Genomic DNA, 13,239 nt, shown 5'->3' on the forward strand with positions numbered 1-13,239 from the left:
AGAAGTGAAGGGTAGAGAGATCTCCGAGCAGTGCCAGTTCTGTGGGGCTTCCTGTTCCTTTCTGCCCCGAGGGGAGTGCGAGGCTGCAGCTGCGAGGGGGCTGCGCCTGCTGGGAGGGAGAGCTGGCCAGGTGTGAGCTCCGGATGCTCTCTCCCCCCAGGGCAGCTTGGTAGATGGACGTGTTATTGACACTTCCCTGGCCAGAGACCCTCTGGTTATAGAACTCGGCCAAAAGCAGGTGATCCCAGGTATGTGGCCTGTGCCTCCCACTCATCGCAACCTAAGTGCTTTCTCACCCTTTCAGTCCCTAAGCTACCTTAGAAACGGCCCTCCTGCGGTTCAAACCCACTTCTAATATTCCTCTTGCCCCATCCCCTACTAGAAGGGAGCCAGAGATTTGAGAAGCGGGAGCTCAACTAAGGGGGAAGGGGGAACCATTGATCTCCTCTCCTGGGATTTTGGGAATGTAGGTAGCTTCCTGTTCAGTTATGTCTTCTTCCTCAAGGTCTGGAGCAGAGCCTTCTAGACATGTGTGTAGGGTGAGTATCTGGGCAGAGAGGGGCTTGGGTACTCCCTTTGCATGGCTAGAAGCGTTCTCTGCTATCCCTGCTTCTAGAGGAGGCAGGGAAACATGGGACAAAGGACCCTGGCTTTGCCTCAGTCATTGGGACCCCTGAGGGCGTCCCAAGCCTCTGTGCCTCTCTGGCTGTGGGTTTTGTTGGAGCAGTTGAGGCATGTGGGGGGATGTATACCTTTGCGGGTCAACCTGTTTGGTATAAAGTGGGGGGAAAAAGTCATCTTTTGGACATGAATACCTAGAGCAGTGGTCGGCAAACTGCGGCCCCTTGAGTGTGGCTCTTCCACAAAATACCACGTGCGGGTGCGCACGTACAGTGCGATTGAAACTTCGTGGCCACACTCAAGGGGCCAGAGAGCCGCATGTGGCTCTCGAGCTGCAGTTTGCCGACCACTGACCTAGAGGGTTTTGCTGGTGGGGCTTCAGATGGACTGAGGCTGCTGGCCCACCTGCTCCCACCTCTGGCTGTGACATTCTTTCCCTCAGAGAGAAGCGAAGGGCAATCATTCCTTCTCACTTGGCCTATGGAAAACGGGGATTTCCACCATCTATCCCAGGTAACCTGACTAGAGCTCTCTTTCAAATCACCAAAATACCCCATCTCTCAGAGCTATACAATTTGGAGCTTGAGAAGGTCTAAATCAGTTTGCTAAAAGGGACAGCGGTGGCTGGGGCCCTCTTTTTTCCTGCTTAGATCACAATAGGGACTAGAGAACCTGTTAATGTCACCTGGTTTGCCCTCTGGCAGCCAGCAGCTTTTTAGAAAGGAGACACCTGCTTGTGCCACATGAGTCTGCTGCGCATGTCACCCTTCCTAGAACTTTGGACTAATTTCCTGTCTTTTTCCTACAATTACAAATGGTGTAATTTGTGCAGTTGGCATGGCTTCTCGCTGCATCTCTGCCCTTCCTCTCAGTCTTTACCAGGGAAGAGATAGGAAAAATGATCACAATCAAGTAATTCAAAACAAAATGAAACAAAAAAACTTTTATTTTTTTAAAAATATATTTTATTGATTTTTTTACAGAGAGGAAGGGAGAGAGATAGAGAGTTAGAAACATCGATGAGAGAGAAACATCGATCAGCTGCATCCTGCACATCTCCTACTGGGGATGTGCCCGCAACCCAGGTACATGCCCTTGACCGGAATCGAACCTGGGACCCCTCAGTCCGCAGGCCGATGCTCTATCCACTGAGCCAAACCGGTTTCGGCAACAAAAAAACTTTTAAAAGCCAAGTCCACCTCATAACTTTAAAAGCCCTCTCAAGTCACTGTTGATTTTTACTCTTAAAGGCCTGGGATTGAACAGATTTCACAAGATGTGTGTCTCTTGCTTTTGGTTATAACACATGTTCTATTAGCTAAAATGTGTTATACTTCAGAGCATCGGGGTAAAAGTTATTATCCCAGTTCCAGCTTAGAGGGAGACCTGGAGAGAAGATAGGGTGACTAAAGAGAAATGAACACTTACTCAAAGCTCTATTACCTTCTGCTTTCTAGTGCTGCTTCTATCTACATTTCTTTCCCACTCATTCCCCCATATCTACTTTCTTAAGACACATCCTTCTTCCTCTCCAGCTCTTATGTTAGAACACCTATCTTTTCTAATAATTTCGTTGAATATGCTCATTGGTTGGTGGAATTTAAAAGTCTAGTTTAAATTCAATTAATTTCAGCCCTGCAAAGATTGTGTCCTTGTGGCTGTTTGGAAATGAAGTACAGTTAGTATAGAGGTTTCTCTCACTCATAAATGGAGAACAGTGTGTACATTTCAGATCCACAGGAAATTTTCCTGTGCTGTCAAAGACCCATCATGGAAACCAAGCCACATTTGTATATTTGGGGTAAACATGACTATCACTAGACTCTGCTCATAACCCATCTCTGCCTTGTCTAAGGGAACTCAACCCCACATTTAAATCTTGCCAGCTTCATAGTTGTTGCTCTGTGTGGCCTGCCTTCCCTGTTTTCATTCATTCAGAGTCCTAGATAAACTGCACAGAGATCTTAACCCTCACCTCCTCTCTACCTCCAGCGGATGCAGTGCTGCAGTTTGACGTGGAGCTGATTGCACTGATCCGAGCCAACTACTGGCAAAAGCTGATGAAGGGCACTTTGCCTCTGGTGGGCATGGCCATGGTGCCAGCCCTCCTGAGCCTCATTGGGTATCACCTATACAGAAAGGCCAGCAGACCTAAAGTCTCCAAAAAGAAGCTCAAGGAAGAGAAACGAAACAAGAGCAAAAAGAAATAATAAATAATAATTTTTAAAACTTCTTTGCATTCTTCAACTGATACTTTCTGAGGCTACTTTTGTAAGTGGGAATGAGGTGAGGGGGCTGGGGAAAAGGCATTCTGAGTTGGATCTTGTCTGTCATGGGGGAGGGGGTTAGAGGCTTTGAGTCACCTTTTCCCCTGGCCTCCTCTTCCTGTCCTAACTTACTTCAGGGACTTGTTCTTGAATTCCCATCTGATTTTTAGGTCCCGGAGGTAGTTTGGCTACCAGGGTGCCCTGACTCCAGGAGCAATGCTTCATTGAGAAATAAGCCTCCTAGTAGTTGCCTAGCTATTCTCTCCATGCCCTGGGGCTGCTTATTCCTGGTGTTGTCAAAGTAGACTGTTCTGTCCAATATGGCAAAGATATAAGAAGCTCATGAACTCTATGAGAATTTTTAATAGCAAAGTCCTCAGGTCTCTCAAAAAATTCTCTGGAGAATGAAAATAGATTTTCTCCTTGTATCACAGGATATGGGAGATCACATGGGCTGCCTCAATGATGTTGTAAGTGGTTGAACTTTTTTTGTCACCTGGTTGGGTTGTAGGTTTAGACAAGGGCTGGGGTAAGTTGCTTCGGTAGTTGACGATGAAGAGTGGGTTGAGCTGGCTCAGCACTTCATCACTCACTGAAATGCCATCCAAGTACCGCTTGAGCATCTCCCGCAGCCTCCCATTGATCTCTAACAATTGGGTACGTCTTTGTTGAAGGCTCAGTTGCTCTAGTTTCACTTTGTTGTACCTTTTCCAGAAATTATCCATCCCTATGTAGTCTGCTATCACCTGGGAATTGATTTAAAGGGAGGTGTGTAGTGGGGCCCATTAGTGAATACAGCCCAGGGTCCATCATCCCCAACCTTAAGCCAAGGCCTCTGGGCCCTGGGAACTTTACCTTTGCCAGCTCCTCAGTAAGCTCCTCTGGGATAATTTCCTCTATCTCCTCCTGCTCCTCTGGAGTCAATATTGAAGAATAAAAGGGCAGCACTTTTTCTTCCTCTGTTTCAAATTTCCTACATATTTCAGCAAGTTTAAGGATCTTTTCACCCTATTGAACGCAGGAAGACACCTTTTATTAGAAAAGAGGTGGGAAGGGGAATAGTGGAGTTGGTTCCCTGTTTGAACCAGGGAAGCTATTAATTTAAGTGGGAGACGAGTAATATACACATCTAACACAGAGTGCTTACTGAATGGCAAGTATTTGATATTCTTATAAAATCCATTCACTATTAATGCATTTAACTTAAAATGTGAGGGGGAAGGGAACATGAAATAAAAAAGGTATTCCAAGTGTCCACTCAGGCAGGAAGCAGGAGGATGCCTCCTCTACCATCCTCAAACCCTTTTTACTTCACAGGGAGCCCAGTTCCTTGGTTTTGTTTGGACCACCCTCTCCCCTGTTACCTTATCAACAATCGCTCTCAGAACTTTGAGGGTGGCATTACTTTCCAGAGTGAGTTTGACTAAATTCTCCTGTGCTATTTCCCGGACATGAGTCCTTTGGGCCTTAAGTTTTCGTAGTTGTACAAGGACCAATTCCTTGTCATCACGAATGTACTGGTTCTGTTCTTCACTCTCACGGCTGTGCACCATGATCTTGCCTTTCAAAATAAGTATGGAATCCTGGAGGAACAGAGTAAATTAGAAGAAACACTTGACTGGCTGAGGGTCTTCAGGGAGACGGGTGAAAAGACGGGACGGAAATCAAAGCATATCTTTCCCCAACCAGTGATGAGGCCCAGTAGAAATTGGGGGAAGATGAACAGGGGATAATGGAGCAGTTAAAGCAGTGAGTATTTCTGGTTGGCTGCACTAACCTGTAGTTTCTGTATTCTTTTCATCTGTACTTCAATGTCTTTGGAGCTCTTCTCGTCCTTCACTTTCAAAGTCTCAAAGGCAATCTTTCGATCCTCTGTGGCATCAGTGTAATTCTTAAGTGCATCCTGGAACCTTCTCCATAGATCTTCTACTACACTCTCTAGTTGCAGTCTTAGAAAGTGCTTCTCTTCTATATTCTAGGAAGTGGCCCCAAAATAGACAATGCTCGGAATTACGTTTTTAGTGCCCTTTCACTTCCACCAGCAACCTCACACTCCTGCACTGTTTATAGCATAGTATAGTGCAGGGTCGCCAATGAAAATGCCTACAAAGACCAGGCAGATGATATAAATAAGTGCTGTGGGCTAGATGGAGCCTGCGGTGAACCAGAGAGCAAATGCTCTTAGCAGGGGGAGTGGGGAAGGCACCGCTGCTCAGCTCCATGTGAGTGTCTCCATTTGGAAATATTGTCCCAGGGTTACCAGATCTTCAGATTTTTCAAGGGAAGGTGAAAATTTGGGTTTTTATGTGAAATCCCCATTTTTTAAATTTGGGAACCTTATTTAAATGTTTTACAAAACACTACAGGGCAAAATAAAAACAAAGAATCTCATACGCAAACCCAGGTCTGCAGGCCAGCTAAAGTTTGAGGCCTACAGGATAGTGGAAAGCACTTTGGCCAAGAGGCCAGAAACTGGATTCTCCTCCTGGCTCTGCCACAAAGCAGCAGCAGGACTTTGGCAGGTCATTCTACTTTACGGGGCTTTAGTTTCTTCATCTACAAATCTCATGGCTATGCACCATGATCTTGCCTTTCAAAATAATTATGGAATCCTGCAAGAACAGAGTAGATTAGAAGAAACACTTGACTAGCTGAGGGTCTTCAGGGAGACAGGTAAAAAGACTGGGGACGGAAATCAAAGCATATCTTTCCCAGGTGAAGCCAGATGATTTCCTTGTTGCTTTTAAGCTTTAAAATGCATTTCCTTGATATTTCAGAATGATCCTCCCGCCCGACCAATTTTCAGAAAAGTACAAAAGGCAATGGGGTACCTACAGTGGCAACAGGCATTTTATTATGTTGGTTAAAGGGATCTCTTTGAGCTCTGCTAGCCTGGAGCATTTTTCTCTCCTCTCCCAGCTCTTGCCCATTACTTCCCCTCTGTACCTTGTTTTTGAGATCATCCCACATGCTCTGGAACTCCAGCTTGCTTTCATACTCAGAATCTATGTAGTTCTGCTCCATAGCCATGAAGACATCTTGTAGGTAGCAAATCTCTTTTTCATGTTGTTCAATAATTGTCTTCCTACGGAAGATAAGACACTGTTCCTGCTCTGAGGAATAAAGCAAATGGACCAATAATGACAACTCAAAGCAGTATGTAATAAAACTATATGAATGGTACAAACTCTTAGGTACTGAAGGAAAACAGAGGGAAGGAGGGATCTATTTCCTTTAGGGCCGAAAAGAATGAATAAGATTATTTTTATTTTTGAATAGGTTAATATATTCATGTGATATAAAAATTAAAAAGTGCAAAGGTTACAGTGAGAAGTCTCCTTCCCATTCCTGTCCCCTGCCAGATGGGTAGGATTTTGATAGTTGGCAGTGGGTGATGAGACGTTATAAATAGGGACCTGGCACAGGAAAAGGAAGGCTAAGGCCACAAGCTTAAACCCACGTTATTTTAGAAGGAAATCAGGATCTTTTCTGCTGGAAGTAATGTCATCATCAAGGTGGGATGCTCCAGGGTGCTGGCCACCTGCTTACAGACAGCTCCTTGACACAGGCTCTATATGCTCCCTTGGATTCAAACCCCCATACCTTTCTATCTCAAACTCCTTGGTTAGGGTCTCCAGCTCCATGCTGTAATTTTCCTCCAGGAGGTTGAGTCGGCATCTCTGCAAGGCCAACAGCTGGTCAATGTTGTGCATGTGGCTGCGCAGGGCAATGGCATACTGCTCCTCAGCTTCTGACAGGTCCCTAGCTAAAGACTGGGTAGGAAACACAGAGTTACCATTTTGGCTCAATGACTTCTGTGTGAGAAAATTAAAGATGTATTCAGCTGGTTAGCTGGATGACTTTTCTTTGGATCAAAGAGTGCTGGTTCTCCCACTATTGAATTTAAAGTCAGAGTGACATCAGAGAACCCCATATAGCCAGCCAATGTCCTAGGGACAACAAACATTTACAGTGATGGTGCTACCACTAAAAGGAATCGGATTCATAGAGAAATGGCTGCTTCGAAATCTGAGGCAAAAATAAACAAGTTGAACCTAGGGTATCTTGTCAGGGAAGAGAAGGAATCAAGCATTTGTCCTGCCTTTTTAATATATATATAATTGATTTCAAATAGGGAGAGAGAGAGAAACATCAATAATGAAAATCATTGACCAGCTGCCTCCTGCATGCCCCCTACTGGATCAAGCTCGCAACCCAGGCATGTGCTCTGACCAGGTATCGAACCCTGATCTCCTGGTTCATAGGTGGATGCTCAAGCACTGAACCACACTGGCCAGGCACCCAGGACATATTGTTAAATGAAAAAGTCAATGGGCAGAACAGTATGTAATACTACCATTTGTGTAAAATAATGTTTACTCATGAAACTAATGGGCATTGGGCAGCTGGAAGGCACCAGTGGGAAGGAATTTTCACTATGTAACTTTTTATCTTTTTAATTTTGGACAATGGAAATGTAGTACCCATTCAAAAAAGTACAATGAGCTCTGGCTGGTGTGGTTCAGTTGGTTGGACATTGAGTAGAAGTATGGTGTTTCTTATCCCCAAAAAAATAATTAAAGAAAACTTTGTGTCCTAAAAAAAAGAAAGCAAAATGAAATTAGAGTAAATAGAACAAAGAAGCATTTACTGAGTTCCCATATGATCCAAAAACCTTGAGTCCCACTGTGAACTACCACAACCTATGCAGAGCTAGCTTTCACCTTATGTTTACATGAAAAAGAATCTTATGAAATAGGTTCTGATAATGGATAACTATTCACTCACTCAACAAATGCTTATCCAGCACTATGCTGGGTACTGAGGATTCCGAGACTAAAAGACATCCTCACTGCCCTCAAAGGAGCTTGCAGTCTTGAAGAAGGAAAAGAGTTATATAAACAGAACATTACTGTTTAACATGCTAAGTGATATGAAATTAATGATTTACCAGTGACAATGGGATATAAGGAACGGAGTGCCTACATCTAACTAAGAACACTGGGGAAGGCTTCACAGAAGAGATGCCATTTGTATCACTCTTGAAGAGGAGTCAGAGTTTGCCAGGAAAACTGAGGAGATGGGAAAAATAAAATTCCAGGTAGAGGAAATAGCATGTATAAAGGCATAGGTAAGAAACAAGGCTGGCTATGAAAGGTACAGGTAGAGAGTAGATCATGAAGGGCTTTGCTATTCTTTCCGTGGAGTATGGATTTTTTTCCTGTAGAAGAGGGGAGCCACTGGGGAGACTTAAGCGGTGGAATGACAGGATCAGATTTTGTTTTAGAAAGATAATCTGGAGGTTCAGGTCAAGATGGTGGCATAGGTAAAAGCAATACTCAAATCCTCCTCCCACAACCACATCAAAACTACAACTAAACTTACAGAACAACTATCATTAAGAATCACCTGAAATCTAGCTGAACAGAAGTCCTATGAGGGGCAGAGCTGCTGAATGGGCTGATCCCACATCCACATGTAGAGAGATATTTTGGATGCAGAGGTCCCCCCTGAGGCATGAGGGGTCCCAGCCCCACACTAAGTTCCCCAAACCAGGGTTCCAGTGCCAGGAAGAGAAGTCCCCATAACTTGTGATTATAAAAGTCAGTGGGGATTGTGGATGAGTGAGACCGGGGCTTCTGGAGTCCTAGGCAGTTCCTCTTAAAGGTCTTACCCACAGACTTACTTGGACTCACTTCCTCTAAGCTCCAGTGCTGAGGCACCAGGGTCATACAGGGAGGAACTAAATTGTCTGGCAAGGAATCGAGTTGTCTGACATTAAGGCAAGAGCTGGAGGAGCAGTTTTTCCCCAGACAGAAGTGTTGGCAGAGGCCATTGTTCTTTTTCTGGGCCCTTGCCCCACAGAGTCTGCAGGCCGGTGCCATATCTGAATCTCCATCAACCTGGCTAACACTGCTGGCCCTGCTCTGCTGATTCCCTGAGACCCCATCCCATTCATCTTGTTGACCCAGTCCAAGCCATTTCCTGTGGCTTTTCCATACAAATGACCTATGTTGGTAAATGCTTCAGACTTTTCTAAAATTTCTCAAACAAGCAGCATCTGGCCCTCGCCTGTTTGACTCAGTAGATAGAGTCGACCTGCAGACTGAAGGGTCCCAGGTTCGATTCCAGCCCAGGCTGGGGGCTCAATCCCCAGTGGGGGGTGTGCAGGAGGCAGCCGATCAATGCTTCTCTCTCATCATTGATGTTTCTAACTCTCTCCCTTCTTCTCTGAAATCAATAAAAATATATATATTTTAAAAAGACAAAAAATGGACACTAAAGAAACAATGATTGGCTATTAAAAAACAAACAAGCAGCATCTGGCCTCAGCATGCCACAGACCTTTCACTAAGTGACCCCAGGCCTGGCACTAGTGGCAGCCAGCCTTAGTTCACAGCTTGGCCTCTGCTCTGCAAATCCAATTCCAGCACAAATAGCAGCCATCTACATATTGCTTTGTAGCTCATGAAGAGTGGCCCCGGGCAGGACACAGGTGGCAGCTGACCTTGATCTGCACCTCCCAGGAGGCTCCAGAGCCAGTACATTTGGTGGACAGCTTCAGACCAGGTCGAAGTACCACCCAAACTCCTCCACAAAGGATACATTCAAAGGGTGGACTCAGCAGTCACTAGAACCCTGTTGAAGTAAATCCTGCTCTGTGGGGTCAGCCCCTGCATAGCTGATCTTCCATGGTAGTTGCGATTAGTCTTCACAACCTATCAGCCTAGGGGTAAATCCCTCCCATTGAGGTGCCAACAGCAATCAAGGCTCAACTACAACCAGAGGGTATACATAGCCCACATGGGGGGTGCACCTGGAGTGCCCAGCTCGGGTGATTGAGGAGGCTGTGACACTGGACCCTACAGTACACCTACTACTCTACCAAGATAGGAAGATGTAGCAGCTCTACCTAATACATAGAAACAAACACAGGGAGGCAGCCAAATGAGACAAAGAAACATGTCTTTGTCATTTGGGAATGAAAGAACAGAAAAAGACTCCAGATAAAGAACTAAATAAAATGGAGACAAGCAATCTACTAGATGCAGAGTTCAAACCACTGTTTATATTAAAATGCTAAATAAACTTAGGGGAAGAATAGATGAACTTAGTGAGAACTTCAATAAAGAGATAGGAAACATAAAAACATAGATAGAAAACATGAAAAAGAACCAGTCAGAAATAAAGAATACACTAACTGAAGTGAAGAATACAGGGAATCAAAGGTGAAATAGGTGAAGCAGAAGCAGAGGATCAAATTAGAGATTTGGAAGATAAGGAAGCAGAAAACATCCAATCAGAACAGCAAAAAGAAAATCCATAAAAATGAGGATAGTATAAGGAGCCTCTGGGACAGTTTAAGCATACAAACATTTGCATCATGGGGGTGCCAAAAGGAGAAGGGAGAAAATGAGGAATGAAAAACTATGTGAAAAAATAATGATGGAAAACTTCCCTAACCTAGTGAAAGAAATAGACATACAAGTCCAGGAAGCACAGAGAGTCCCAAATAAGAGGCCTACACCAAGACACATCATAATTAAAATGCCAAAGGTTAAAGACAAAGAGAGAATCATTTTTAAAAATATATATTTTATTGATTTTTTCCAGAGAGGAAGGGAGAAGAATAGAGAGTTAGAAACATCGATGAAAGAGAAACATCGATCAGCTGCCTCCTGCACACCCCCTACTGGAGATGTGCCTGCAACCAAGGTACATGCCCTTGACCAGAATCAAACCTGGGACCCTTCAGTCCACAGGCCGAGGCTCTATCCACTGAGCCAAACCAGTTAGGGCGAAAGGATAATTTTAAAATATATTTTTATTGATTTCAGAGAGGAAGGGAGAAGGAGAGAGAGAAACATCAATGATGAGAGAGAATCATTGATCAGCTGCTTCCTGCATGCCCCTAAGCCCGGCCAGCAGGGTAGAGTGGTTGAGCATTGACCTATGAACCAGGAGGTCACAGTTTGATTCCCAGTCAAGGCACATGCCTGGGTTGCGGGCTCGATCCCCAGTGTGGGGCGTGCAGGAAGCAGCTGATCAATGATTCACTTTTCTATCTGTCTCTCCCTCTCCCTTCTTCTCTGAAATAAATTAAATAGAAAGATAGATAGATAGATAGATAGATAGAAAAGCCTAAGGGGAAGGAAACAGTGGGCAGAGATTAAAATAGAATGAAAAAAGGGATACAGCAAAATTTCTTGGCAAAAAAGATGGTATGGCCCAGTGTGGCTCAGCTGGTTGAGTGTTGTCCCCTGTACCTGAGAGATCACTGGTTTGATTCCCAGTCAGGGCACACACTGGGTTGGGGGAGCGGGGGGCGGAGTTCAGGAGGCAGCCAATCAATGTCTCTTTCTCATCGATGTTTCTCTTTCTCTCTCCCTCTCCCTTCTTCTCTCTCGCAAATCAATAAAAACTTTTTTTTTTAAGATGGTATGGATACAAGAACCTCCCAATAGCATAAGGATGACTGACTGAATTTCTTGGAGATCCAGAACTGCTCTTACCCATTGAGATCTTCTCAGCCTTATCCAGGGCTACTGAAGTTGAATCAAAGAGGCAAACAGAATTTGGTTGAATAAAGCGCTAGAGTAGGAATCAAGAAACCTGTGCTGAGTCCCAGCTCTCTCATCGACTGGCTGAGTGACCTTGGGTGAGCCATTTCCTCCCTCTGGAACTGAGTAGTCTCTCATTGAAATGAAGATGTAGGACTAAGTTCAAGTCCTGGGGTGATGTCTACTGTGCCTCATAACTCTAATATTGTATAGTACTGGTTTGGGGCAGTAGATGACTAAAAGCAAGGGCTCCTCTACGTGAGGGAGAGGGATGACCACCCAATAGTCTACTCTTCATCTCAGTGAAAGTTGTTATTACCAATAGCCTAGTTTCATCACAGCCTGCTGCTTGTGAGGGCGTTAAGATTGAATAATTAATGACTTTTCTTGGCCCATTCTACTAAGAGATCAAGGCAGCCATGTTCAAGTATTTCCTTGGGAAGAACACCTACCTTGATAACACTGTCCTTGCAGTCTACCACTCGTTCAAATGTTTGGCTGAGGATCTCAATGTCCTTATGAAGCTCTTTGGTCTTGACTTCTCGAAGAACAGTTCTCCACTGTGTGTTAATCTTATTAAGGTTCAGAGCACTATTGTGCTCCTCCTTGGCCAGCTTGTCCTGTGCGAAGGAATAAACACACCTGAAGGAGGTCAGGGTTAAAAGCCCGAACACAGCACAACAAACAAGACTGCACTTAGTTTGTCAACTGTCGCCTTTACCCTTTGTCTTTTCCGAGGGACCAAAGCTCCTAATGGCTAACACTCAGGTAACTCCTGTTCTTGTTTTGGGAGCATCTCAAGTAAGACAGGAACGGCCAGATGGCATTTTAAGGAGGGGGAGGGTGAATTTCCTTTAGGATGGAGGCATCAGAGCAGGACACTCCAGGGAGACTATCAGAGTTTCAAACAGTTGGGATGGCTGAGAACACCTACTGTCCCAGTTCTGGGACTCAGTTGTGACTGCCAAGCTCTATACCACCGCCCCTCCTTCCAAACACTGTTGCCTGAAATCTAAGTATATGTAGGTCTCAAGATTTCCGGAGGAGGGAGGCCAGCATAAAAATGACGCTGCCACAATGGCAGGGTTAAGGCAGCAGGGTCAGCGCAGGGAGGGGGTGGGCCGGGCAGGGATAAGGAGGACGCATCACCTTCAAGAACAGGCTCAGGAGCCGCTCCTTCTTCCTAGCCACCTCCTCATCTGCCAGCAACTTCTGCTGGAACAGCAGCAGCTGCTCCTCATCCGACAGGGGCGTCTTGGCCTTTTTCCCTTTCTTAGACATAGCAGGCTAGAGGGCTGGATCTGGGCAAGGATCCTGGGCCCGCCGCGGCCAGCGTTAGCGGGGGGAGAAGGAAAATGCCCCCAGAAAGAGGCCTTCTGGAACTGCCCCTGGACGGTAGTGAGACCGTAGACCTTAGTCCTGAGGTAAAACAGAGACTGGGACAGCGGGGAGGCCCGGCTCTCAAGCCGAAAGACGCATCGCCGTCTCCTAGCAACGGAATCTTGCTAAAATGGCGCTGGGAGGCGCGGAAGAGAGGCCCTGCCTTGGGGCGCCCTCTGCCGCCTGGAGGACCGCAGTGAGGGTTTTTTTTGTTTTGAAAGAGGATAGTTTTATCTTCAAAATCGATAGCCTCCCCACTGAACCTTTTAAGATATTTTTTTTCATGATATGGCAATATTTTAAAATACAGATAACAGCCCTAACCGGTTTGGCTCAATGGATAGAGCGTCGGCCTGCGGACTGAAGGGTCCCAGGACAAATTTTGGAGATAATATGGAGAACAGGGAACC

The 13,239-nt window shown here is 45.3% G+C and overlaps 2 protein-coding genes across 2 annotated transcripts in view; one reads left to right on the forward strand and one right to left on the reverse strand.

Moving 5' to 3' along the window:
• FKBP11 (FK506 binding protein 11, 19 kDa) overlaps nucleotides 1–2,854 on the forward strand; it is a 3,624-nt gene extending 770 nt beyond the window's left edge. The window contains exons 3-6 of the mRNA XM_005877352.2: nucleotides 161–248; nucleotides 506–539; nucleotides 1,064–1,134; nucleotides 2,614–2,854. Of these exons, the coding sequence (XP_005877414.1) occupies nucleotides 161–248; nucleotides 506–539; nucleotides 1,064–1,134; nucleotides 2,614–2,831 (411 nt within the window). The 3' untranslated portion in view covers nucleotides 2,832–2,854. The remainder of the gene's footprint in view (nucleotides 1–160; nucleotides 249–505; nucleotides 540–1,063; nucleotides 1,135–2,613) is intronic.
• Nucleotides 2,855–3,233: 379 nt separating this feature from the next.
• On the reverse strand, nucleotides 3,234–12,962 carry CCDC65 (coiled-coil domain containing 65). The gene is made up of 8 exons (XM_005877353.2): nucleotides 12,599–12,962; nucleotides 11,902–12,069; nucleotides 6,492–6,661; nucleotides 5,835–5,973; nucleotides 4,666–4,863; nucleotides 4,253–4,471; nucleotides 3,744–3,896; nucleotides 3,234–3,634 (listed from the first exon to the last, which is right to left on the reverse strand). Exons 1-8 carry the CDS (start codon nucleotides 12,728–12,730, stop codon nucleotides 3,317–3,319), a joined length of 1,497 nt encoding a protein of 498 aa, XP_005877415.1. The 5' UTR covers nucleotides 12,731–12,962; the 3' UTR covers nucleotides 3,234–3,316.
• Between the last annotated feature and the right edge of the window lie 277 nt (nucleotides 12,963–13,239).

The sequence above is a fragment of the Myotis brandtii genome, unplaced genomic scaffold (assembly GCF_000412655.1).
Source record: "Myotis brandtii unplaced genomic scaffold, ASM41265v1 scaffold517, whole genome shotgun sequence".
NCBI classification, from domain to species: Eukaryota; Metazoa; Chordata; class Mammalia; order Chiroptera; family Vespertilionidae; genus Myotis; species Myotis brandtii.

Excerpts from the sequence above, each read along its gene's own strand:
- CCDC65 (XM_005877353.2), bottom strand. The coding sequence starts at position 12,730 with ATGTCTAAGAAAGGGAAAAAGGCCAAGACGCCCCTGTCGGATGAGGAG. Across the intron at positions 4,864-5,834 it reads GGGATGATCTCAAAAACAAG|AATATAGAAGAGAAGCACTT; the intron begins GTACAGAGGGGA and ends GCCACTTCCTAG. Across the intron at positions 3,635-3,743 it reads TTACTGAGGAGCTGGCAAAG|GTGATAGCAGACTACATAGG; the intron begins GTAAAGTTCCCA and ends ATCAATTCCCAG.